General features: G+C 42.4%; 2 protein-coding genes across 4 annotated transcripts in view; one reads left to right on the forward strand and one right to left on the reverse strand.

Moving 5' to 3' along the window:
• On the reverse strand, positions 1-23,680 carry LOC306935760 (protein mono-ADP-ribosyltransferase PARP14-like). 2 transcript variants are annotated; one of them, XM_079518948.1, is made up of 23 exons: positions 23,349-23,680; positions 15,724-15,914; positions 15,594-15,612; positions 12,344-14,094; positions 12,068-12,170; positions 11,862-11,963; positions 10,899-11,548; positions 10,626-10,725; positions 10,424-10,525; positions 9,663-9,725; positions 9,374-9,550; positions 8,176-8,360; positions 7,995-8,043; positions 7,784-7,888; positions 7,611-7,673; positions 6,757-6,933; positions 4,297-4,469; positions 3,944-4,004; positions 2,878-3,176; positions 1,937-2,303; positions 1,356-1,519; positions 1,039-1,213; positions 1-795 (listed from the first exon to the last, which is right to left on the reverse strand). In XM_079518948.1, exons 1-23 carry the CDS (start codon positions 23,524-23,526, stop codon positions 500-502), a joined length of 5,550 nt encoding a protein of 1,849 aa, XP_079375074.1. In that variant the 5' UTR covers positions 23,527-23,680; the 3' UTR covers positions 1-499. The 2 variants fall into 2 exon arrangements, with proteins under 2 accessions (XP_079375074.1, XP_079375075.1); XM_079518949.1 differs by lacking the exons at positions 10,424-10,525; positions 10,626-10,725; positions 10,899-11,548 and having other exon boundaries at positions 23,349-23,678.
• The window catches only part of LOC306935762 (N-myc-interactor-like), an 11,681-nt gene continuing 9,939 nt past the window's right edge, over positions 22,885-24,626 (forward strand). The window contains exon 1 of one of the 2 annotated variants that reach the window (XM_079518952.1): positions 22,885-23,173. The gene's annotated coding sequence lies outside the window, so the exon portion shown is untranslated. Of the gene's footprint in view, positions 23,174-24,125; positions 24,258-24,626 lie in introns of those variants that run through there. The other variant, XM_079518953.1, reaches the window with a different exon arrangement.

Here is a 24,626-nt window from a genome sequence, read left to right on the forward strand (position 1 = left end):
ACTTTATTTCCATAAAATTGTTTCATTGGACAGGAAAAACAATTACAGCAGCAAAGGTATGAACTTCAAATTAGTTATGCATTTTCATAACTGTTTGCCTACAGTATCACCCATGTATCTAGTCACAACTACTATATTTTACACGATTTTGTAAATTCAATTAGAAAAGAAAATGAAAAAACAAGGGTATACTTATCTTGATAATGTCAATCAATATAATTGATCAGCACATATTTTTGTATATGACTCGCAGTGTAAATACAGCCTATATTGCACAGTATCTTTGGTTGTAAAACACCATATTTCTCCCACAGTGTAGCCATACCGGCATAGTGCAAATATATTATTCTATTGTTTATCATTAAAAGTTACATGTTTGTGCTCAGGACAAAGAGTAAGTCACCAGGATGCTCACACACTTTTTAAATCCTTTTCACGAGGGGCTGATAAGAGAGCAAAAGTGTCATGTGGCCTTATGATTGTTTCTTCCCACTGTTCCTCACGATGTCTTGAATGTGATCAGATAGTCAGGATAAGCGCCTGCATCGCAAAACACCACGTAGATGAAAGGTTTCAGTGGGTTGTCTACTGCACAGTCATGCAGGCCTTCGGCCAGGTTACGGGGGTTGAGAGGTGATGGCTCCAGCATGCCCCCGGTCCCTTCGCATGGTTTCCCAACCAGGACTCGAGCATGATAGATGTACTTGAGGCCATTGGCATCAGGGTTGGAGTAGGCAACTTGTAAAGAATACCAGGATTCTTTGGCGAAATAGGTCCCATTACCATATGCAGTGGCTGAGAAAACAGAATCAAGAGGAAACTCATTGATACCATGAAAATATGCCCATGACGTGTGTGTGTGTGTGTGTGTGTGTGTGTGTGTGTGTGTGTGTGTGTGTGTGTGTGTGTGTGTGTGTGTGTGTGTGTGTGTGTGTGTGTGTGTGTGTGTGTGTCAGAAAGACTTCTTGTGTGCTGGTAATATCAAGTCTTAGAGGAAATTATAGAAATTCTCAAAACTATGTGCATTCGCATACCTACCATTTCTACCACAGAAGCTCCTGTTGAAGCCGCTGACGTTGATCTTTTGGCAGATGGCTGAGGTTGTGCCGTGGTAGAGGTTCATCTCATTCTTGTTGGTGGGGTACCTCTTATCCAGCCACTGTTTCCTGACTGCGTAACGCTGCCACTGGTCTTCATTCTGGATCCTCTGGATCTGTGGACATCGCCAGAGTGATATTGTTCAATTATACTCGTGTCATAAGGAACATTGTGAATTATTTTAGTTTTTATAACAATACAATTCAGGGTGAAAATCAGCAAACACATACCAACCACCAACCTAACTAAAGTATTACCTTGACAACTTGAATGGTTGGTGTGACACCATTATGTGGATTTTGGGATGTTTTAATGAATTCTGTCACAACTTTCTTGTACTCTCCTGAGGTTGGATCAACATCAACTATGTCCATGTCCTTGTTGTCCATCTGGCTCCAGGTCAGTGGAGACTGTATGACAGCTAAGACAGAGGGACATTTTAGTACAATGAGAACATTCTGTATTGTGATACCTACTGTATGAAATACTGTATGAAAGACACTACATAAGCAACATTACATAAATATTAACTAAATATAGATAATTTCTGTATGTTTAAAAAACATGAATAAAACTTAGTAACAATGATAATTAACTGTCAATAATAAATAAACACATTCCTATAAATACAATGTATGTAGGAAATGCCCTCCTTGCCAACCTGAGAGCAACACAATCGGTTCATTATTTTAAGAGAGGACTAAAAAAGTAAAGAACTACCTTTTTAACAAAGCATTTATTTTAGCCACACTGGTTTTACCTCTAGGCTTCATTGCCCTCATGCACTTTGAGATTTACACTAATGTAAAGTGCATTATGAATCAAATCCATGTTGTACCTTTATCAGAATCAGCCTTTATGGTTCTCTTGATCCTTGTGCTGGTTCCTCTGGCATCAGTGCGCTGCATGCTCTTCAGATCCACGGTGTACGTTTGACCACAGTGACTGTAGGTGATGCTGGGCCGCCTGTCACACAGAGCACGCTCCAGGTCCAAGCTCAGGCTCTGGTCCAGCGCTCCCCAGGACTCACCCACCGCCGCCTCCCAACACACTATCTCACGCAGCCTCTTCTCCTCCTCCCGCCTGCTCTCCCTCTCCTTGGCCCTGTGGAGGAACTTTTCGATCTGCAGGACGGCGGCTAGAACGTCGTCCCTCTTCCCTGAGATGGTGGCTTTGTCCTGGGCCGGCGACATGAGCACGCTCACCTAACAGAGATGATAATTATGTAATATAGTGGTTGACATTATATAGTAATAATAAACATTGATATATAATAAAATTATGAAATGAGTACATCATATTTTTTAATAGAGATGGTATGAGAAGAAAAGGGTCCTGCACACTGTCTTCACTTATAGCAGTAGTTTTATTCAGATGACAACGTTTCGGTCTAAATGACCTTCATCAGGTATCTGGTAACATGACCCTTTTCTTCTCATGATTCGCATTTGGTTGCCGGCTCCGACGCACCTGTCTTTGTAGGCGTGCACAAGGCCTTTTTGCTACAAAATAGTGATGGTATAAAAGCCCTAAATACTTAGGGCTGGTTGTCCGATTTAAGAGGACCCGCCGCAGTGGTGTCCGATTAGAACTGTTTGTAAGGCCATGTGTGTGTGTGTGTGTGTGTGTGTTAGGCTGTGCAACAGTGACACTTGGTTGTGAAAACCAACCAAAACCTATGTTCGTGCTCGGACAGACCCAGCCAGGGACAGACGGAGGGACACACATAGCTGTCTATAGGAGTGGTTGCAGCACTCAAAAATAAATAATGTAACTAACCTGGCTCTTCTGGCTGAGATCCACGACGGCCTGCTTCTCTGCCTCCAGCAGCAGCGGCAGCTGGCTGGAGGACAGCTCCTCACTGTGGCACTCCTCAGATATCATGTCGTCCATGATCTGTTTGACTTGGGCCAGGCTGGCAGCAGAGCAGCCCATCACATCTGCCTCCATGGTGGGGAAGGACACGGCTCTGCAGGCGCTGGACAGGCTCAGTGTGTTCTGCTGGGCGGGTGTTGTGGAAGGGTTCGGCGTGGCCGCTGTTGATGTTGTGGGAGGAGGGTGCTGTAACTTTTTGGTCACTGTGGGAATAGTTTAAAAAGCAAATGTGGGTTACAAATGATAGATCGGCTATTTAAAAAACACCCGTGTGAAGTGAGGGGCGCTAATATATTAAAGTCTAACTCATGTTGATTAGGTGATGTAAAACAAACGGTGTCAAAACAAACATTAAATTCTCTTTATTGTTAATGGCATTTAATGTTTGTGTTAGGGACAAGATTACGTACATTTTCCCTTCATTGTCAATGGCTTTTTTAAAACAAACATTGAACTAAAGACAAACATTAAACCTGTATAGGAGGGGCTAGCGCCCCTCAAAAATGTAAGATTTGCTTAACTGCTTAACCACATGAACCCTAGCATCCCTGTTCTGGGGTGAACATTCATCAAAAATTGCAGATCTACTGTACAAGCTCGTACATTTTTGTATCCTCCTCTGTATGTTTTAGTTACCACTAGGTATAACTGTACATTTTCTTCAAATGAAAGGAAACGCCTCGCGATGGGAACAAGAGTAAAGAATAACCCTTCTTCTCTTGCTTGGTCTACCTGCCATCCACCTCTACAGCTGTACAACGGTTGTTATTGGCAAGGAGATTTTGTGGAGAGCCTGGAGTAAAAAGGATGGCCAAGTCCCCCTGGGGGACTCACTCCAGTTAACAAAGTAGAGTTTAAGTGGTTAAACCCTACCACACTGCCACAATATATCCTCTATTCTATAGTGTTCTAAAGGGATTGTCTCATCGTCAATCTTTGATCTGAACTGACCTTTAGGCTTCATGCTTACCAGGTTTCTTGGGAGTCACCTTCTGGAATTTCTTCTTGACCTCCTCAAAGTCCTGAATCATCTTTGTTTGGAATATCACAAAGTGAATGGTTTTAAGAGTTGTGGTTTTGGTGCTTTTCATGTGATCTTCAACTGTGTGTGTGTGTGTGTGTGTGTGTGTGTGTGTGTGTGTGTGTGTGTGTGTGTGTGTGTGTGTGTGTGTGTGTGTGTGTGTGTGTGTGTGTGTGTGTGTGTGTGTGTGTGTGTGTGTGTGTGTGTGTGTGTTTCTGCATTTGTCGTAAGCCCCTTTGGACTGTTTATGTACATTCAGGTACACTCCTGTACGTACAGGACGGTGTGTGAACTGAACTTACCCTCTGGTTTGACTTCCACTGGATGAGGCCGTGCAGGAAGTCCTGGAGGATGTCGTCCTGTTGGATGACCACGAAGAGGAGCTTCAGGACGCTGGAGGCGGTAGAGGACAGATGGTCCATGACGCCCTGCAGGATGGCCTCTACACAATCCAAGCCCGACAGGCCTCCGGTGCCTGCAGTTAACAAGGAAGAGGGAAGGAGGATTTGCGGACCAAATGTAAGGACATTCAAAAAAGTCTCTTTTGTTTTGAGAAAGCTTGGTGTTCAATTGATGACATTGTCAAATCTTTACCCACTGGAAATTGGATTCATACTTCAAAACCAATGTGCTTCTACATGTTTAGTTTACCATTTGATTTCCATGTGTACCTTTTGCTCAAAGAATCAAAGCTCATTTGAATTATATTTAAACTCCATTTTTCATTTTATTTAAGTGTGATGTTTAATATGTTGTCACATGCTGGCTTTGAGGGCCACACTGGAAACAAATGTTTCATTACACTGGGTTTAAGTTATGATGTAATTACTATTTATTTTACGGAATCATATTATAGTTTGTTATAAATTATGTAGCTAAAATCTTGCAATCTTGATAATTTCAGATTATCTCCAGGAAAACTAAAAATAAATTAAGTTATTATTTTGGTAATTCACTTATTCAAAATGACTATATATTGTGAATGTAAGTTGTTTGGTCTCAACAGAGACCAGTGGAAGCAGCTTGTGTCGCAGATCTCGAGGGCACTCGAATGATGAAGTTGTTTGGCATTTTTTCAAAAAACACACAAACCTTGTGTCCTATTATGAGTGAAGTGATGTTACACTGCCACCTGCTGGCTACAAGGCAGTTTTTTTACAGAAGACATTTAATCAGTAAACAGATCGTGTGTGACAATTAGCCCTTCGCTAAGTCCCTCCCCAACCCGCCCTTGTCCAATAGGCATGTTAGCAGCGAGGAGGCAAGCTGTCCTTCTCCCCCATAGAGATGTAAAATGACGGGATTTCTCCATATAAATAATCGATCATTTCAGTAGCAAGAGCATCAAAATGTCTTCTAAATCTAGTCGACAAGGCCTGCAGTAGGCTATGTACCGGGCAATTTTGCATGACATTATTTAAATAAACTAGAAATCCAAGGAAATTACAGAGGGAGAAATCAACTTTTAACGACCACCCGACAGGAGTTTTCATGTTGCACGGTCATTAGTATTATTGCCATCACCTGGGTGGGTCAGTTGTGTAACTTTCTCGACAACACAGCCACGCAAAATAACATTGACAGCTATGAGGTGGCGAAAGCTTGACCTGCATAGCAACAGTTGCTAAACTATTTGGAATGGCATTGGACAATCGCTTTTTGGGGTGGGATTAACAAAGGGCTAATTACCATACCTTCAAATGCAGGGTGTGGGGTTATTACTCAAATCCCCTGATTTAGTGTGGGGTTTACCACTTAAACCCTATATGTGACTAGTTGCATTGGTACGGTTTGGGCTTAAGACCAGTTGTCTTCTCATGGGGAATATGGGGAGACAAAGACCCCCATGTGTCCTGGGCTGTGGTATATAATAACAATATACCATGGCCTGAGGAGCGAGTTATTGCTTAAATCAGTGGTTCTCAGACTTTTTCATGTCAAGGACCCCCAAATTGACACTCGTTAGCACGTGGACACCCGTTCACGGGATCCATCCAGAACGGCTCTAGCAGTGATTTTCAACCATTTTCATTTCAAGTACCACAGGTTTGACCTGAATTAGGCTACGGACCCCCATTTAATGCCATTTCTATCTCTGGGACCCCAATGTATATTGTAAAATCAAAGTTAATTTAACTCTGAGTGTACAAATGGAATCAAATGGACCCAAAGGTCCCCACACACCGAGCACGGTGTGTGGGGCGTTTCTCCATCAGTTTTCCGAAAAACGCGGCCGGTGTGCAACCACCTTAACCCTTACAGCGCTAGCATTTATTGAAAAAAATAGGATGTAATTCACGCCAGCATTTTTTCCAGTCGAGCTCTTATTTTGAAAAGCCACATTTCCAGTCTACCGGAAGTAGTATTAACCTAGGAAGCTGAACGGAGCCTGGACACTGAACAGGCCTTGTTTACAATATGAATCCAAACCGGGGCACTGGAGGGCTCCTCATCGCCGGCTCTGTGCCGTCAAAGAAACGTTGTTTTGACCAAAAGGCCATCTGGGACAAGGAATAGGAGATACAGGTGATTGAAAGAAATAGATAGAATGGATTATTATGGCGACGACGATCTAAGATGGGCGATCCAGTGCTGTTCTAACAACATAGCTAGCTAACCGGCTAACGTAAGTAGCATTATGGCTCGATCGATCGAATGCACTATAAAAGCGCAATTGCCATTAAGGGTCCATTTGGTTCCTAATTATCATTTAGCTGAGGGACCCCCTGGAACACTGTCAAGGACCAAGGAATAATTCCTACCAGTTCCCACAGCAGGGAGGGACAACGTGGTGATGGCTCTCTCTTCGCAGCATTCCAGCACCTTGCGGACGCGTGCAGTGGCGTCCGCTGCGTTGTGTGGTCCCACCATGTGCAGGATGTAGTCACACTGCAAGGCTCCGCCACTCGTCACTCCAACCTGGTCACCTTTCAGTGGCCCTTTAAACATAACCAGAAGGGCAACAAACCAAATCAGATGCCACTACGGTGTATTTTATATAGGAGGAATCAAAGCCACTTCATGCCGACATTAGAAGCATGCCATATATTATACTAGAATACAAGCAGCACAATGAGACAGGCAACAGTAAATCATAACCTCTTCATTCATACACAACATAGTACAGTAGTATTAGGGCTGCGAATATCTCGATTATTTCAAACGTATTCCTCATTATGATTAACCCAATCCAAGCCAGGAAACTGTTTTAAGCACTATAACCCCCTGTGCCAAGACGTAGTTTTATGTTTAAAAATAAAATAAATAAAATAAAATAAAAATTGGCATGGATTTTAATGAACAATAATTTCAGAAACGTAACACAGGAGACTTGTTGTTGTGTTGATTCATTGATATAAGAAATAAAATAAAATGTATCAAACAAAACACCCAACATGAGAAGATTAAGTCAGTTATTGGTTATAAATGGCTTGTAGATGTGCCATTTTCACTAGATATTCACCTACTATGAGTGGAACAATGTTGTTAAATATGTGTACTGTACGCACAGCATTTTGGTAGTGAGTTTTGCATAGGATTGCATACTGCTAGCACCTTTCTCATAGCATTCAATCTGTCTGAGGTTTCTAATTGTACATTTAAAATCAACACTCACGGATGTTTTGACATTCTTGTTCAATTGCAGATCCAGCTGCTTTGAAAATGGCTCCAGAGACACCTACAAATGAAAAAGTGGGGTCTTAATTTCAGTCGTGTCTCACTGTTAGATCTGCAGCTCAAGCTACACGTTGTGTCTGTACACAAGAGGTAGCGTACTAGCGCACCAACCTCCTTTGGAATTGATATCAGCATTGGTGGTATTCACAATGCCTCTGACAGTGTCCTGAGTGATGTCGCCTTTTCTCACTTCAACCCTGACACCGTGGATCTTAACTACAGTGGAAGGAAAATAGACCAAAACATAAATAATGATTAACGACTTCAGCTGTCTTTGTCTGCTTTTTTTTTTAAATGCGATACAATCAAAGATAATTCAAACCTTGATTTGGAGGTAGATCAGACTTGGTATTTGTTGATGCAGCTATTGCCTATTAATTAAAGACATCACATCATGTACAGATTGCAGAAAATACAAAAAATAGAGAAACGAGGAAAGTCACAAATTCTTCTGTAAATAAATGGTTGTAATAGTAAAAAACAAAGACGTGATTCTACTGTACCTGACTGACACTCTTCTTTGGTTGTTTGTTTTTGCAAAAAACATCCCTCATTGCGTTATAAATCTTGTCTTCAAAGGCCACGACAGAGATTCTCTTGAGGCTGGAGGACGCAGTCTGTGATGTGTGGTTTTCCACTGCTTTTAGAATAGCCTCGATGCAGTCCTTGGGGCTAATGCTACCTTTTCCTGTGGCAATAAAACAATCAACACCAAAGAGAAAATACATGATGAATAAATATTAATGCTGTGCCTCTTGAATATTCGTATTCAGAAGTCAATTACGTATAACTGAGTGGGACTATAATATTGCCTAAATATCTACACCAGTTTCATAGTTTGATTATAATGTTCACAAATATCTACAATTTGAAGTAGTAACAATTTCTTCAAATTGAATGGTTCCATTGGAGATGCAGTGGAGTAAAAGGCAAGCGGCAAGTGGGACATTCCAGTGCAAGCGGTGCAGGGGAGAAGTCCCACAAGCAGATGCAGACGAGCAATACAAGGCTCTTGTAGTGGACGGGGAGATGTATGAGGTGGTGAACAGTTTCTGCTACCTAGGGGGACTGTGGACATGCTCAACGCTAATGGAGGGGTGGACCTAGCTTTGACCACAAGGGTGAGAAGTGGATGGAAGAAGTTCAGGGAACCCATGCCATTTCTAACATCCAAGGCCCCATCCCTGAAGATGAAAGGGCAAGTGTACTCTGCCTGCATCAGAAGTGGCATGACGTATTGATGGATGTGCGGTGTGTCACTGAGGGAGAGAGAGACCAGTGCAGAGCTGAGCCAGAGGATGGGAGTGGAGACCATAGTGGATGTGGTGAGGAGAAGGACACTGAGATGGTACGGACACGTATTAAGGAAGGAAGAGAACAATTGGATGAAGAAAGTAATGTCTATTAACTTGGAGGGGACAAGACCCAGTGGCTGGCCTAAGAAGACCTGGCAGACGACTGTAATGGCTGACATGAAAGCACTCGGCGTCGACCATGAGGTGGCCATGGACCGTTCCCAGTGGAAGAAAGCCATATTGAGAACCCAGAGGTGCCTGGAAAGCAGACCGATGATGAACAAAGAGATAACATTTATAGAGACTGGACCTTACATGTACAGTATATGTTTTATATGAATGATGATGTCTTCCCATCAGAGACAGCATTTCAGGGGGAAAAAACTGATATGACAGTATATATTACCTGTGCCGATAGTAGGAATAGCAACGGTGGCAGCCATTTTGCTCTCACAAAGCTGAAGGACCTTCTCTATGGAGACGGTGATAGCGATGGCCTGGCTGGGTCCAACCATCTGAGCTATGTGTTTACAACTCAGGCTGCCACTGCTGGTTAGCACCACACCATCAGCTTTCTGGGAACCTGAGAGCAAACACAATGTCATCAGAGATGGAGACAGTATGTAGTATGTCAAATAAAGTGTCATTTTATTATAGTGATATTACTAAGCCGAACTTTGAAACAGTTTCTCTACCATGTTTGTTGCATTCGTCCACAACAGATTTCCCTGCTGCTTTCAGGATGGCTCCGGACACACCTGTTCAACACAATGTGAAACAATCCATCAACACAGACTTCTACTTTAGAGATGGACTGAAGCAACAAAAGAATGTAGAATTCAGTGGTTCCCAAACTTTTTAGCTCAAGACCCAAAAGAGAAATTAAACGTTTGCGACCCAAACTAGTGAAAATGGCAGATCTACCATCTCACGTGTTGCTTGTTACATTCTTTTGAAAAATCTGAGTTTGTTTAGGAAACAAAACATTAAGGGGTATTTATACTTGACCCACAAATGGGTCCCGACTCACTGTTTGGGAACCAGTGATGTAGATCAGGGGTTCTCAACCCGTGGGTCGCGACCCCTCAAGGGGTCGCCAAATTATTTTGGGGGGTCCCCAAATTATTTAAAAAAAAAAAGAAGAAAAAACTGAATGGCTGTAAAGTGGAAATGAAGAGTTTACATATAGTACACATAGTACATGTATACACCTTCCCTAATGATTATGGTTTCAGTATTTATTTATGGTGTATTGTCTCTATTATTAAGGTTATTGTAGCAGTCAATTTATATTGGGGGTCAGGAGGGGGCGGGGCGGGGGTCCCGAGACGTTGCCAAAGCATTTTCGGGGGTCCCCGGCCAAAAAGGTTGAGAACCCCTGATGTAGATGACCACAAGAGCAAATGAAAGAACACTTTCAGCCCACATTTCAACAGGTCATTAACAATATGATCACCAGTGTTCAGATTGAGATCCTGGTTGGTAACGTTCACTATGATGTCCACGGCCTCCTGGGTGATGTCTCCTTTCTTCAGAGTCACAGAGACTCCACCTATCACTAGTTTGAACAAGACAACAATCAGGTTCCCTCTTTGTTAGTGTAACAGCAGGCCTTCCATAGTATTAATATATTAATAACGTCATAGAAATTAAATTACCTTTGGTGTTTGGGTCTTTTATAAGTGGTTGCGATGGAGACAAAGCACTTTGTGGATGGTGTGCTGATGGTGTTTTGGAGATAATTGTTTGATCGAATCCCTGTTTAATAACAGATAAGACAAGAGGTTTTAATAGTTTTAATAGGATTAATAGTTCAACTGTAACACTTGATATATTATCTGACTATTTTATCTCCTCTCTCAATGTGTAAGTCCAGCAAGGCCTGGAAATTAAAAACAAAAATACAAACAAGGTAAGGAATACAACCGTACCATGCCCTCGACAACTGACTTCAATTCTTCCACAACTTTGGCATCAGAATCTATCAAATGGATGCTTCTCAGAACCCCATGGCCCGTAGTGATGAAGCTGAGGATTCCCACCATAATTGCTTCGCAGTAGTCCTTTACAGGAAATCCAAGTGTGCCACATCCGAGTGCTGACATGCCTATGGAGACACACTGGTTGCTCTCTGCTTGCACCAGGCTTTCATGGACTGCAGTTTGCAGGTAAGTCGCATGAAGACTTGATATGCCCTTTCCCCAAACTGGCATCACTGCATAGATGAGCTTCTTGCATTTGAGGGTTCCCGGGTTGGACAGGACAACATCTCCTGCTGTAAGAGTCTGCTTCTCCCTCTGAAACTTGACAATCACCTGTTTTATCTCTGGCCCTCCAGATTGGAGGAACTGTTGTGCGATGGGGTTGTCAAAGGCCATGCTGTACAGAGGGCAAATCAAGGCATCCAATGTATGCTTGGAAATATCACCCTGATTGAGGGTCAATGTGATATACCCTTCTATATCAAAGTTGCATGGCTGTGTAGTTGTAGCTGCTGCTTGTGACAGATGGAGTTCACACTGCAAAGGTTTCACCCGAGCCATCAACAGCAGCTTATTCTTCTCCAGGATCTTGGCCTCGCCTGCTTTGGAGTACATAAGCTTCTCCGTTAGTATCGTACCGATTAAACGAGTCACCACATCTGTGGCTTGTTTGATTTTATCACTTGCAGCTTTGAATTCACGTGTTGCTTGTTACATTATTTTGAAAAATCTGAGTTTGTTTTTAATTCAAAGATTTGTTTAGGAAACAAAACATTAAGGGGTATTTATACTTGACCCACAAATGGGTCCTGACTCACTGTTTGGGAACCAGTGATGTAAATGACCACAAGAACAAATGAAAGAACACTTTCAGCCCACATTTCAAACAGAGGACATTAACAATATGATCACCAGTGTTCAGATTGAGATCCTGGTTGGTAGAGTTCACTATGATGTCCACGGCCTCCTGGGTGATGTCTCCTTTCTTCAGAGTCACAGAGACTCCACCTATCACTAGTTTGAACAAGACAACAATCAGGTTCCCTCTTTGTTAGTGTACTCAACAGCAGGCCTTCCATAGTATTAATATATTAATAATGTCATAGAAATTAAATTACCTTTGGTGTTTGGGTCTTTTATAAGTGGTTGCGATGGAGACGAAGCACTTTGTGGAGGCAGAATTGCTGATGGAGTTTTCGGGATAATTGTTTGATCGAATCCCTGTTTAATAACAGACAAGACAAGAGGTTTTAATAGTTTTAAGAGGATTAATAGTTCAACTGTAACACTTGAGATATTATCTGACTATTTTATCTCCTCTCTCAATGTGTAAGTCCAGCAAGGCCTGGAAATTAAAAACAAAAATACAAACAAGGTAAGGAATACAACCGTACCATGCCCTCGACAGCTGACTTCAATTCTTCCACAACTTTGGCATCAGAATCTATCAAATGGATGCTTGTCAAAACCCCATGGCCCGTAGTGATGAAGCTGAGGATTCCCCCCATAATTGCTTCGCAGTAGTCCTTTACAGGAAATCCAAGTGTGCCACATCCGAGTGCTGACATGCCTATGGAGACACACTGGTTGCTCTCTGCTTGCACAAGGCTTTCATGGACTGCAGTTTGCAGGTAAGTCGCATGAAGACTTGATATGCCCTTTCCCCAAACTGGCATCACTGCATAGATGAGCTTCTTGCATTTGAGGGTTCCTGGGTTGGACAGGACAACATCTCCTGCTGTAAGACTCTGCTTCTCCCTCTGAAACTTGTCAATCACCTGTTTTATCTCTGGCCCTCCAGATTGGAGGAACTGTTGTGCGATGGGGTTGTCAAAAGCCAGGCTGCTCAGAGGGCAAATCAAGGCATCCAATGTATGCTTGGAAATATCACCCTGATTGAGGGTCAATGTGATATACCCTTCTATATCAAAGTTGCATGGCTGTGTAGTTGTAGCTGCTGCTTGCGACAGATGGAGTTCACACTGCAAAGGTTTCACCCGAGCCATCAACAGCAGCTTATTCTTCTCCAGGATCTTGGCCTCGCCTGCTTTGGAGTACATAAGCTTCTCCGTTAGTATCGTACCGATTAAACGAGTCACCGCATCTGTGGCTTGTTTGATTTTATCACTTGCAGCTTTGACTTCCAGGCAAGGTGGTGCCTGGCTTTTAGAGGGCAATACAGTCGCTCCCAAAGCCTTGATTTCAGTGTCATCAGAGAACATCTTGAGAGACTGGACAAACTCCAACTCCTGCAGTGATTTCAACGGGACATCTGCTGTCACTGGCTTCTTGTCCTCCAGGTAGGCCTTTATCTTGCTCAGAACATCTGTCACCACACCAGAGAATCCACACACCTCAATCTTCTTCCCTGTCATTTTGATGCTAATATTGTGAACATCCTGACTGGATTTAAGATCTTCTAAAAACTGGCTCCAGTGCTTACCCGTGACAATCTTAACTTGTTCACCAGTGATTTCAATGTCTTTGTTTTGTATGACTTCGTGCAATTTGTCTTCAGCTTTACGGATGTCAGCACGATCGCCAATGATTTGAAAGGACTCCTCGCCGGGGATCAATACGGCCGTTATGTTGCTCTGGGCAAAGTGATCCCTTTGGAACTTCTTCAAGTCGAGTGACTTAATGAAGTTTATCAGGTGAGGGGACATGTTCAGGGTTATGGAATCGACACCCTCCAGGGCTTTGTTCAAGATCCCTTCCGCAGCGTTCACAGCGTTCTTCTGTCCCTTAAGGTGAATGGAAAGACTCTCATCATCTTTGGACAGCGTCACGTCGGTTTCCATTTTGCCAGAGGCGAGGTCCCAGATCAGGTCAAGTTTTTCCTTTGTGCCCAAGTGGATTTCTCTTTCTACAGTGTCTCTTTTGATTTGGAGCTCATCGCTGGTCTTCTTCACCACGCTGGAATGGACCTTCTCAAGAGCAGATGTGAAGGCCATTTTTTGGGACTCGTTGCGACTGATGAAGCTGAGGTGTTCTGCGCTGACAGGGACGACCGTGTTCGTCGTGATATTTGTTTGGAGGGACATTTCTCCTGTCAAATCCCTCTGCAGGCTACAGTAGAATATCTGAGCTTTGAGCTCCTTGGAAGAATAGGAGTGCTGCTTCCGCTCTGCCACCTCGTAAGCAACTGCAAAGAATGCCAAAAGGTACACAAAATGTATATTTAAACTATGGATCATCATCATAAATGTGGGCGACAGAATACCTGTTGCCATGTCTGCTTATTATAAGTGACTTTTTCCAATTTAACAAATTAATTATTAAATTAATTATGAATTTATTAGTGAATTAAAAATGCGAAAACGCACCCAGGGCACAGTACCCCCGCGGCCACAAGGGGGGGGCAATATCTCAAAACGGGTAAGGGCTAGTACATAATAATGTATTATTATAATATCATCTAATAACATTTTGTGCCAGGGACCCCTGTACCAGATTGTACCAGAAAAATATTCAAAATGTATTGCCTTTTTTTCTTTCTTTTTAAGAAAATAGTTCTACAAGCTCACATTGTGGGCTTAATCGGTTAACCCAATTAGACCTGAGGCCGATTTTAAAAACACATACGTTTTCTGAAAAAGGTGGTAAGCAATGTCAAAAACATTTATTTTTCAGGATTCAAATTCAAAACCAGCAAAAATAGCAGATCTACAAGCTTCGCGCCAGATTTTGAGGTTGTGGATATGCTACTGTAATGCTTAAAACACAAAATGTTAGAATATGGAGATAGCGTCTGCCCGGCAACAATGATATATAAAAGACACGGATGCTTTCCTGGAGTGAAAGGTATAAGGCTGTCCAGGTCTAAATCAGTAGTTGAAGGTGGTCGTCTATTTTTGTTTTGTTCATTTATTTATTTGTTGAAAGAAAATGTTGTCCTTTTTGTTTTTCCATACAATCCAGTAAAGTGTAAATTTAGATTTCAAAAACTGGCTATAGAAGGCATCTTTAGAATCGTCCCCAAGTCTAATTTGGTTAACAAAATGTAGGTGAGAGGGGAAAGTAGAGGCAGCACTAGTTTGTTATCAAATCAATAATAATAATGAAGCATGGGTGTGATGGTGGTCACAAGTGATATCATAAAAGAATGATGTGAAACATGCTGCTCAGTTCAAAGATGGCAGAAGGTGATAGGTGGAGGGTAAGAGCTATGTAATGAATGGTCAATGTTTTATAGTCCGAAAACTTTACCTGCAGCAGGCTGCACGTTAAACACTGCTGTTTGCTGACTACATGTAAAAGAAAATGTTGCCACAATATGTATTATTATTATTACCAGTAGCATCTCTTGTTGGCAATTGCTTCAAAATTATGAATCAAAACATTCACAGGTTAATGCTGACATAGGGCTAATGCTGACATAGGGCTAATGTGTAGTTTTATTAGACAGTTGGAGGATCCAGGTACATGTTTAGTAAGAGTGGGTTATGCTGCAAACTGCTCAAAATACAACTGTAAGAAGTATTTATTTTGATCACTGATGACAAGAAGACTGTATGAACCTACACCCCCTTCCTCACCCATGGCTTGATAAAACAAAAAAGGGAAAGAAGGGGCTGTGATAAGAAAATGTATTTATCCGTCTCTCACGGAATTAATGTATTTAGTAAAAGACAAATATCTTACCTGCTTGGCAGACCTCAAGCTGTAACATAAATCATAATTTTGATTATTGGAACTTATATGCAAGATCAGGGAAGTAAAGCAGGGAATAAACAATAAATTCATGTGATAGCTAGAGTAAAACTGAAGGAACCTTCTCATTAGCAGGTCTGTTCAGGTTCACTTTATCTTTGTCAGGACGAGGATGAACAGGTGGTTTTAATTTCTTCCCCACTGGGCCTTGTTGTTGGTCGTCAGCCGGCACTTTCACCTGCAGCTCGACCAGTCCGTACGGCTCTCTGAAGTCAACGTGGTGCTTTCTTTTTGACATCACTTTATCGAAGGCTAAGGAAGAAAGAGGAAGTTAGCCATTTTTATATATGGATCTGACCTCGTGACATCATGGAGACCATTAGATCTCCATAATGTTTGTCAGTGGAGATCCCTTGATGTCATCAATATTAAGCCCATATATGCGAATGTCAATATATGACCATTATTGTGAGTCTCATGATAACCAGTGTGGTTGCCGCCGCAGGGGCGGAGCCAGGAACTCTTTATGAGTAAGGCAACACCAATACGAGGTAGGCAGGTAGGCAAACATCTCAAAAATACTTTACTTCATGCTGTTTCCAGACCCTTGGCATCTCAGATTTTGCTTTAACCAGCTTGTCAACATCAGGGACCAGTTTCTGAGCTGTTTCATATTGTTATTTGATGTGTGTCAACTGTTGCTCACGGATATGTTGTGCCAAACATACTGAGGAAATTTCTTTTCAATTCTAGATCATATGAAAACGATGTCGTGTCATGTCGTAGCGACATTTACAGACAGCAAAGTGGTGAAATTATTTAGCTTAATTTCCCTTCATCCTTCATGAATTGTCCGATTCCTGCACGTAACTGGGGGGGAAAAAAACGTTTCACTGTTGCAATGTTCACAGCATGACTCCAGTTACTGTCAACCTCAAGTCTGAATACGTTGAACACATGGTTTTCCGTCGTAGTGTCCGTCATATCCACCAACTCATCCGTGCGTGACAGTCAAAGATGAATCAACAACAGTAACACCACAAATAAAATATTGCCAACTGAGCGATTCAGCAACATCCGTCAAGTCAATGCTCTCATTATTGAGATACGCGTGTGAGAGAGACTGGGGGAGAGAGAGAGAGAGATTTTGATTGTCTTGTTCCACTTCTGCTTTAGCAATGTAAATGTACGTTTTCTCATGCCAATAAAGCTCAATTGAATTGAATTGAATTGAATTGAATTGAATTGAATTGAATTGAATTGAATTGAATTGAATTGAATTGAATTGAATTTAATTGAATTGAGAAAGAGAGGCAGCATGGGCACACTTGAGCCGACAGGCACGGCCAAAGGAAGCTGACTCCCGACGTCTTTCCGGCTTTTTAGACAGCTGGTCGATGGAAAGGAAGCTCCACCCACGCGTCAGGTTGCCGCGCCGGACAGATTCCCGGAAAAGCTTGCCCCAGCGGCAACCTGCCACGTGGGTGGAGCTTCTTTTCCCAGCTGTCTCTGTAAGGCCAAAGGAAACCTCACAGACTGTCAGGCCTAAACAAACGGCAATATTGCAGAAGGACTTCAGACCACTATACACTCAACCACCATGATGCTCAACAAACAGGCTGGGCATCCTCCCTGAACATGGCATGTAACAACAGCACTCAAAATGACATTGTAAACATTATGCAACGCCAAACTGACATCACCACAATGCTGGTACAGCAAAATCTAGCATCTTCCCTACCAGTGAGAAACATACCCATATTTGATGGTGATCCTCTTCAATACCATTCTTTCATCAGATCCTTTGAAAATTGTGTACACCAGGGGGCAACCAAGAGACCTTGTGACAAGTTGTAATAGTAGTGTAATAGTGCCACCCCATTCGACTGGTATCATACCATTGAATGGGGCCAGTATGGCCGTTATCATACTTTGCTTTCTGAACATTTAATACAACTAATACAGAATTGCTTCTGCTTATATGGACAAAATCCATGATTGGCCTATAATTAAAGCAGAATATGTCAAAGCACTGCAATCCTTCTCTCTCTTCTTGAGAGAATGCTCAAATTTAACACAGAAAATCATGCACATGAATGAGTTGGACATGCCATGAAACCGAAATATTGTCATGAAGCTGCCTTACAAGTTGAGGGAGACATGGAGGAATGTTGCATGTGATTTACGGGAGCAACGTGGTTGCAGAGCATTGTTTATTGGCCTTGTGAAGTTTGTTGAAAAACAAGTTAGAATTATCTCTGACCCACTGTTTGGAAATATTCAGGATTCAAGAAATACCAGCTACAACAAGACACTTCCCACTGTCAGTCAACCAAGGCAGAGGAATCAGGGCACCTTTGCCACCAGTGTCACTGCAGTGAAAGAGGGAAACCAAAGTCGCATCAAATGTTGTTTATTCTGCCAACAAACCAGCCATTCACTCGACACTTGTGCAGAATTTGAGTCCAAGACACAAGAGGACAAAATACAGTTCATAAAGGAACATGGGATTTGTTTTGGATGCTTGAAAGTGGGACACACAGGCAAATTTTGTGCGCATCGATTGGACTGCAGTGTGTGTCAGAAAAAGGCAACCATCAGTCCTTCACATTGAGCATAATGAAGCTCAGGAACCTGTGAGTGATACATCTTGTGAGTCTCAGACATGTGGCCATATAGGGGCCGGAGAAAAGGACAATGCTGTGTTTTCAATTGTTGCAGTTCAAGTTCGAGTTGTGCAGACATATGCATTTTTGGATCCGGGGAGTTCTGGTACCTTTTGTACTCATAACCTTGCAAAGAGACTGGGGCTAAGTGGCAAGCCAGCGAGTATTCTATTAAGAATTGGGCAAAAGAAAATTGTGAGTACCAGTGTATTGTCTCACTTGGAAGTATCTGGCATGGATATGAATGATTTTATTGAACTGCCAAATGTTTTAACCCATCAAGCTTTGCCAGTGTCACGAGCGAACATTCCACGACAGGATGAAGTGGACAAATGGCACTACTTGAAGAACATAAAGCGGCAGATGACTTGGATGCAGATGTGGATATGCTCATCGGAACTAATGCAGCAAAAGTGATGGAACCATGGGAGCTGATCAACAGCCAAAATGAAGGACCATACGCAGTCAGAACAAGAGTTGGCTGGGTCATCAATGGACCACTCAGGAGTGGAACTAAGAGCAGAGTTAAAACTGGCTGCTCTGTTGTCACAACAAATCACATATATGAAGAAAAGCTCATTAAACAACACAACCATGCTTTGAATGAAAAAACATCAGAGGGGCAATTGGAATTGGAAATGCCTAGAGAGGACATTCAATTCATGAAGATGAGAATAACAGAAACAAAAAAATGGACATTACATTCACTTTTCAGAGACGAGGACCTGGTCTTGCCAAGTGATCGCTGTGTGGCAGAGCAGCAACTTCAAGGCCTGAAGAGGAAAGGCCCATATTTGCCTGAGAAGGAGTGGCCTACACTGGAAATTGATTCAGTGGCCCATTGCCTCCCTCAAGCCCTGAGCCCTGAACCCTCATTGACTTTAGTGACGTCAGCTGTAAGTGCTTGAGGGTGAGAGGCTGCAAGGGCTCCAAATTGTTGTGAAAGGAATGGGACAGCACTTTGAAGATGAGTCCGCCATTCATGACACTTTGCATCACTTTATACAAACTGTCCTTATTCACAGCCAGTGCCTACATGTTTGGCCTATTTATACATGTCTGTCATGTCTATTTTAGTATTTAAGCTGATTGTTTTATTATTAGTTTCATAAATACACTTTCCTGTGTGATAAGGGTTGTAATATTCATATATAATATTCATTATAAATTGCATTTCCATATTCTTTTACTTTGCTCATCATTAGTCATTTCTCATCATGTTTCCCTTATTATTATTGTTATTAAATATATAGCCTATCCTTCCATTCCGTCTCCCTTTGAGAACAGTGAGAAAGCACTATTGTGTTGGACCAAGCAGTCCTGAAAGGACTTGGTCCTTTTTTGGAATTGCTATTTATTTTCTTCCGCCAACAATAGCAGTTCTGGCTGAACCGTGCAGTCGGTTTTCGCAAAATTTGGAGATATGGTAGAGGGCCATGCCAAACGGTGAGGATGCGAAGCCCACAACCATTGGCCAAAGGGTGGCGCTATATTGAAAATGCAAACTTTGACCAGGCATAGCTCATGAACCGTTTGACCGTCGGCAATGAAACCTCGACACACATATGCGTCTCCTCATGCCGAACAAGTTCCGTGCTGTTACTTTTGACCTCTGACCTCTAGATCACCCGCCATTTTGAATTATATGAAAATCAATTAAAATGCATCTCCTCCCAGGATCTTTGATCAAAATGCACGAAAACTTCTACACGTGAACTTTGGACCTATACGCAGGGCTCGACAGTGCGACTAGGTACTCGCATTTGCGAGTTAAAATATCACCGTGCGAGTTGTCAAATTCACTTTGTAGCACCCGTGCGACTACAGAATTTGACCGTTCAATCGTGATAAAGACAAGGCTCTACAGCAAGTGCACAGTCTATAGTCGCGGTTCTATACCTACATTTATATTTATATAGTACAGCGGTGTCGTTCGCCAAAAAGAGCAGATCTACAAGCTAACAACGTGTCGAGACTCAATGCGGCGTTCATTTGAAGATCTGTCCCTTTTGCTCCCACCGCCCCGCCCCTCCATGTGTTGCTGTTCAGTACTTCTCTTCCCTGTCAGCAGCGAACGCAGCAGGATAGCATGATAGCACAGAAGGAGTTGCTAGGACCCCGACACGTTGAATACTAAAGTTATTTGGAAAGTTTAATGTTCAAACATCACTCTATAACTTTTAACCAAACGTGGGTGAAACAGCGTGCAGCCGTGCACGCAAAGAGTGCACGTGTGCACGGATTCTACCAAAACAACCATCGCTCAGCACCTCGCTTACAAAATCGTGTGCGCAGCGCAAATGATAATACGAATGACCGACTTGGCTGGGTACATATTAGTCAGTAGCCTGCATAACGAGCGACGGAAAAAAGGCAAAGATCCCCCCACTACCTCCTTCCACCACGCCGAGGTGTATAGCCTATGTACGATGGTCTGAACTGAAGCAGTCAAAGCCAAGGAGAATGTTACAATAATAATAGTACCATCGAGTAGCCTGCGCCCTGCACCGAATCTCACACTCATAGAACAGCAGGATAAAAACGGATAGAAAGTCTGTCTGTCCATCCATCCATACATGAGCAACATAAAATGAATTGATTATCCATCTATCTATCCATCTATCCCTCTATCTATTTGCATAAAAAACTAATAGACTATCAGCATAAAAACAAATTGATTATATAGATTATATAAAAACAAACAAATCCAGATGAATATCAATATTGTGATCATTTCTGAAAGATTTTTCATATTGCCCGCCCCCTACCTCATATCACTGTATTAAAGAAAAATCACACCTGTGTGAAGTGAGGGGCGCTCTTATCATCATACATCATCATGAATCATCTCATATTGATGACATACATTGTCCTTTCAATGTCAATGGCGTTTAATGTTTTGATGTTTAATTTACGTCATATTTAGCGGAATTTTGACCTAATTTCTCCTTTCATTGTCAAGATATTGAGACGTGTGGGGACTACAGCTGTATATAGGAGGGGCTAGCGCCCCTCAAAAACACATTATTTGATAACTTTTCATCGTGCTCCTAAAATAATTTGTGTGCTACTAGATTTTTCAACTTAGTCGCACACGTGCTACTTGGAAAAATGCTAAGCGTCGAGCCCTGCCTATACGGACATGGGGAAGTATAGTACGTTTTTTTAAGTGAAAGAATGAAGGTTTTATGAGCCAATGAAAATTGCTGTTTTGTGAAATTTTGTCTTTACTTTGTTCTGTTGTAGTGCCTGTGGCTTTGCTGACCTCTGCTGGTCTAAAGTGCCTCACCTGTCAATCACCTGAGATTTCTGGCTGCCACACCCTTAGTCAGCTGTTCTTACTTAGTTGCAGGCTATACACCCAAACTGAACAGTTGTGTTCCCTTTTTGTTGCTGTTATTAGTTAAGTTTCAGATGGGCTGGTCGTAAGTATTCTTGTCAATCAGTCCCTGTTTTGCAATGCAGGATTTTAAATAAATGTGTAATATCTTTGTAAACTTTTGATCTGACTTTGTGTCCTTTTATGTTAGCCCTTGGTTGAGCCAAGTTTAAAGGGCCGTAACAATGCTAGAAACTGATTTGTTTAGTGAGAAACATGTATAAAGAACTTGATCCTGATCAAATCAGGTTCTTTACTCATGAATTGATAGATTATTTGATGTTGTACAACAGTGATTTTGAAACAAAGACTGATTTGGACACCTGGCCTTTCAGTTCAGGTTTTTTGTGTCCTGAAAGGATTCCCTTGCATGGATGGTTCTGGTACCGGATGGTACCCAGACCTGGCGAGCCGACCCAGAACTCTGAACCCCCCTTCACCTACAAATGTGGTAATCTGGTTCTCCAAATTGGAGAAAGAGACTGCTTTCCCTGAACTGAATAGGAACTGAACTGGGACTTTTCAAGTCAACAACTTAAAGTGGGCCCCATTTGTTTGTTTTTCATGAATGTTCAAAGCTGTTTATTTTCTCTGAAGTTTAATAATATTTTTTCAGTTAACCTTTAATCCCTGTTTCAGACTCATTTCATTGGTTTTCACTCATTGAGCTCCTCATCCGAATCTGGTATATTTTCTGGTTTATACGCAGTCAATTCATAAATCTTTATACCCACCTTATCATTAGTTATCCTTGTGCAACTTGCTACAAAAACACTGAATGATTTTGCTTGTTAGCTCGGTAGGTAGAGCTCTTGCCTTTGCAACACAAGGTCATGGGTTCAAATCGGGGCACCGCCAACTCTGTGTATGAGTCTTCAAGAACCTGTACCTGCCCCCCACTATAAAAAAACGACCCTGTCACAATTCCATGGTCTTTTTCTCAAGTTTAGTCTTCCATGTTTCTTGTGCATATTATTCTTATTGCCTTCCTGCTTGGTCCGGCCTTATCGCTGCTTGCAGCGATCCTTTTCTAGTTGACATTCTAACCATACATAACTAATTTGCATACTTAAATGATTGACGTTCGGAGGATCCCCCTCATTCCCCTGGTAACGCTATGAACTGTGGGTAATTTCTTTGCCAAAGTCAGCATCGATGCTGACTTTGGCAAAGGGCACATAAAGGGGCGGGGCTGAGCCCTCACTGACTTACCGATTTCAAATGGGACATCCCTCAAGCCCTCGCAGACTTCACATGAACGTGCAGCTAAGTCAGTGAGGGCTCATTGAGTCAGCAAGGGAGTGGATTGGGATTGGGCCTGAGACTCCCATTGATGACCCAGGTCAAAAGAGAAGCAGTGAATGCCATTGTTAAGGCATTCTGGTCAAACAAAGATTAAAAATACGTAACGGCTTCTGCGCCAAATGAAAATTCGCTGACGTTTCCGTTGTCTCCTATAGCCGATATATTCTTCTTTTGAAACATCTCACCACCACCAAAAGGCCGCAGTACGGCCTTTTCCGAGGGTATGTATGTCTGTATACCATTTTGCGTGGGATAGATGCAAAGGGACCCTATGTAAAGTAAACAAACTTTACAGAGGGTCCAGAGAGGGGCTAGGCTATGGGCGAGGCTATCAACTTTATTCTGGGCCTATTTTGAGACTACACTCAGTGAAAAACGAAAGTAAAGTACCCTTACCTGCCTCGTCGACATAGACCAGAAATGCCCTGTGTTTGTCGTTCGGATCGGCATGTATTTCTAATACCTCGCCACCAGATCGCCTTTTGTTTCTGAAGTAGAGTTCTAGTTTGTGTCTGATGTTGTCCAGTTCGTCAGGCAAGCCCTCCAATAGAAGAGTGTTGTGCAGCCTGGACATCGTGGAGAGACAGACGGTTCTTATTAACAGTACACCGCAACTGTCAGTCTGTAAACAGGACTCAGGACTGGACCTGTCTGTCTGACCGTGTGCTCACCAGTCACCAAACTCACCAGTTCCTCGAGGAATCCTCACTCCTTAACTCATCTGCGAAGACCGCTCTGGAAAACACCAGGCCCCGCCTTCACTTTTGATTTTCAGTTTCCTTTAAAGCTGTTATAGACACGTTTCCAGTGTTTGACACATAATTCAAATAGCTCCACCCGGACCCCCCCCTCATAATTTCAATAGGCTAAGGCTTACATATTAAATCATAAACATACTATTTCACATGAACAATGGTGAAACTAAGATATGGGGATAATATTATACATTGCAATGAAATCGCATCGCGTTTTCATTATAATACTGCTGGGTTGAACACACCGTCACAGCCTCGCGCTGCAATTGGCTAAAGGTTTAAATTCCCTGCGACGTCCCGACTAGTAAACTGTTTGGTGGAAAGCCTGGTGAGGCGAGGTTAGTAAACTGTAGTGGATATAAACAGTGCATTCAGCCAGAGGGGGCCAAAGGGAGAGTGTGCTGTTGCAGAACACCTCAGCATCATAATATTGGGAAAGATAGAGGGAAAAAAGCCCAAAAAATACATTTATATTTTACATTTTGGCTGAAAACTTGTCTATATCTTTATTTGAATGCTATTCGTGCTGATTTTGTTTGGGAAAACACAGGTAAGATTTACACTTAATATATTTGTGCGATTGTGTGTGTGTGTGTGTGTGTGTGTGTGTGTGTGTGTGTGTGTGTGTGCGTGTGTGTGCGTGTGTGTGTGCGCGCGTGCGTGCGTGTGTGCGTGCGTGCGCGTAGGGGAGAGGACAAGAATAAAGCTACATTCTCTTCCTGTCAATCCCTGCAGGTCCCATAACTGAGCGAACAGTGTGTTGCACTCATTTAAATCCATAAACAGGTCCGGCCGGTTTAAAAGAATACATAAACATCCTGTACTAGTACGCATCGGCTTGTTTTTTACGGGACTATGGGATTGTCTATGGGAACTTGCTAATTATAATAGCAAGTTGTTAATACAAATATATCTGGGG

This window comes from Electrona antarctica (genome assembly GCF_951216825.1).
Source record: "Electrona antarctica genome assembly, chromosome: 13".
NCBI classification, from domain to species: Eukaryota; Metazoa; Chordata; class Actinopteri; order Myctophiformes; family Myctophidae; genus Electrona; species Electrona antarctica.

Coding starts and splice junctions, on each gene's coding strand:
- LOC306935760 (XM_079518948.1), bottom strand. CDS start 23,526: ATGTCCAGGCTGCACAACACTCTTCTATTGGAGGGCTTGCCTGACGAA. Junction 4,005..4,296: donor AGTGGAAGTCAAACCAGAGG/GTAAGTTCAGTT, acceptor TTCCAAACAAAG/ATGATTCAGGACTTTGAGGA. Junction 796..1,038: donor GAGCTTCTGTGGTAGAAATG/GTAGGTATGCGA, acceptor CTGTTTTCTCAG/CCACTGCATATGGTAATGGG.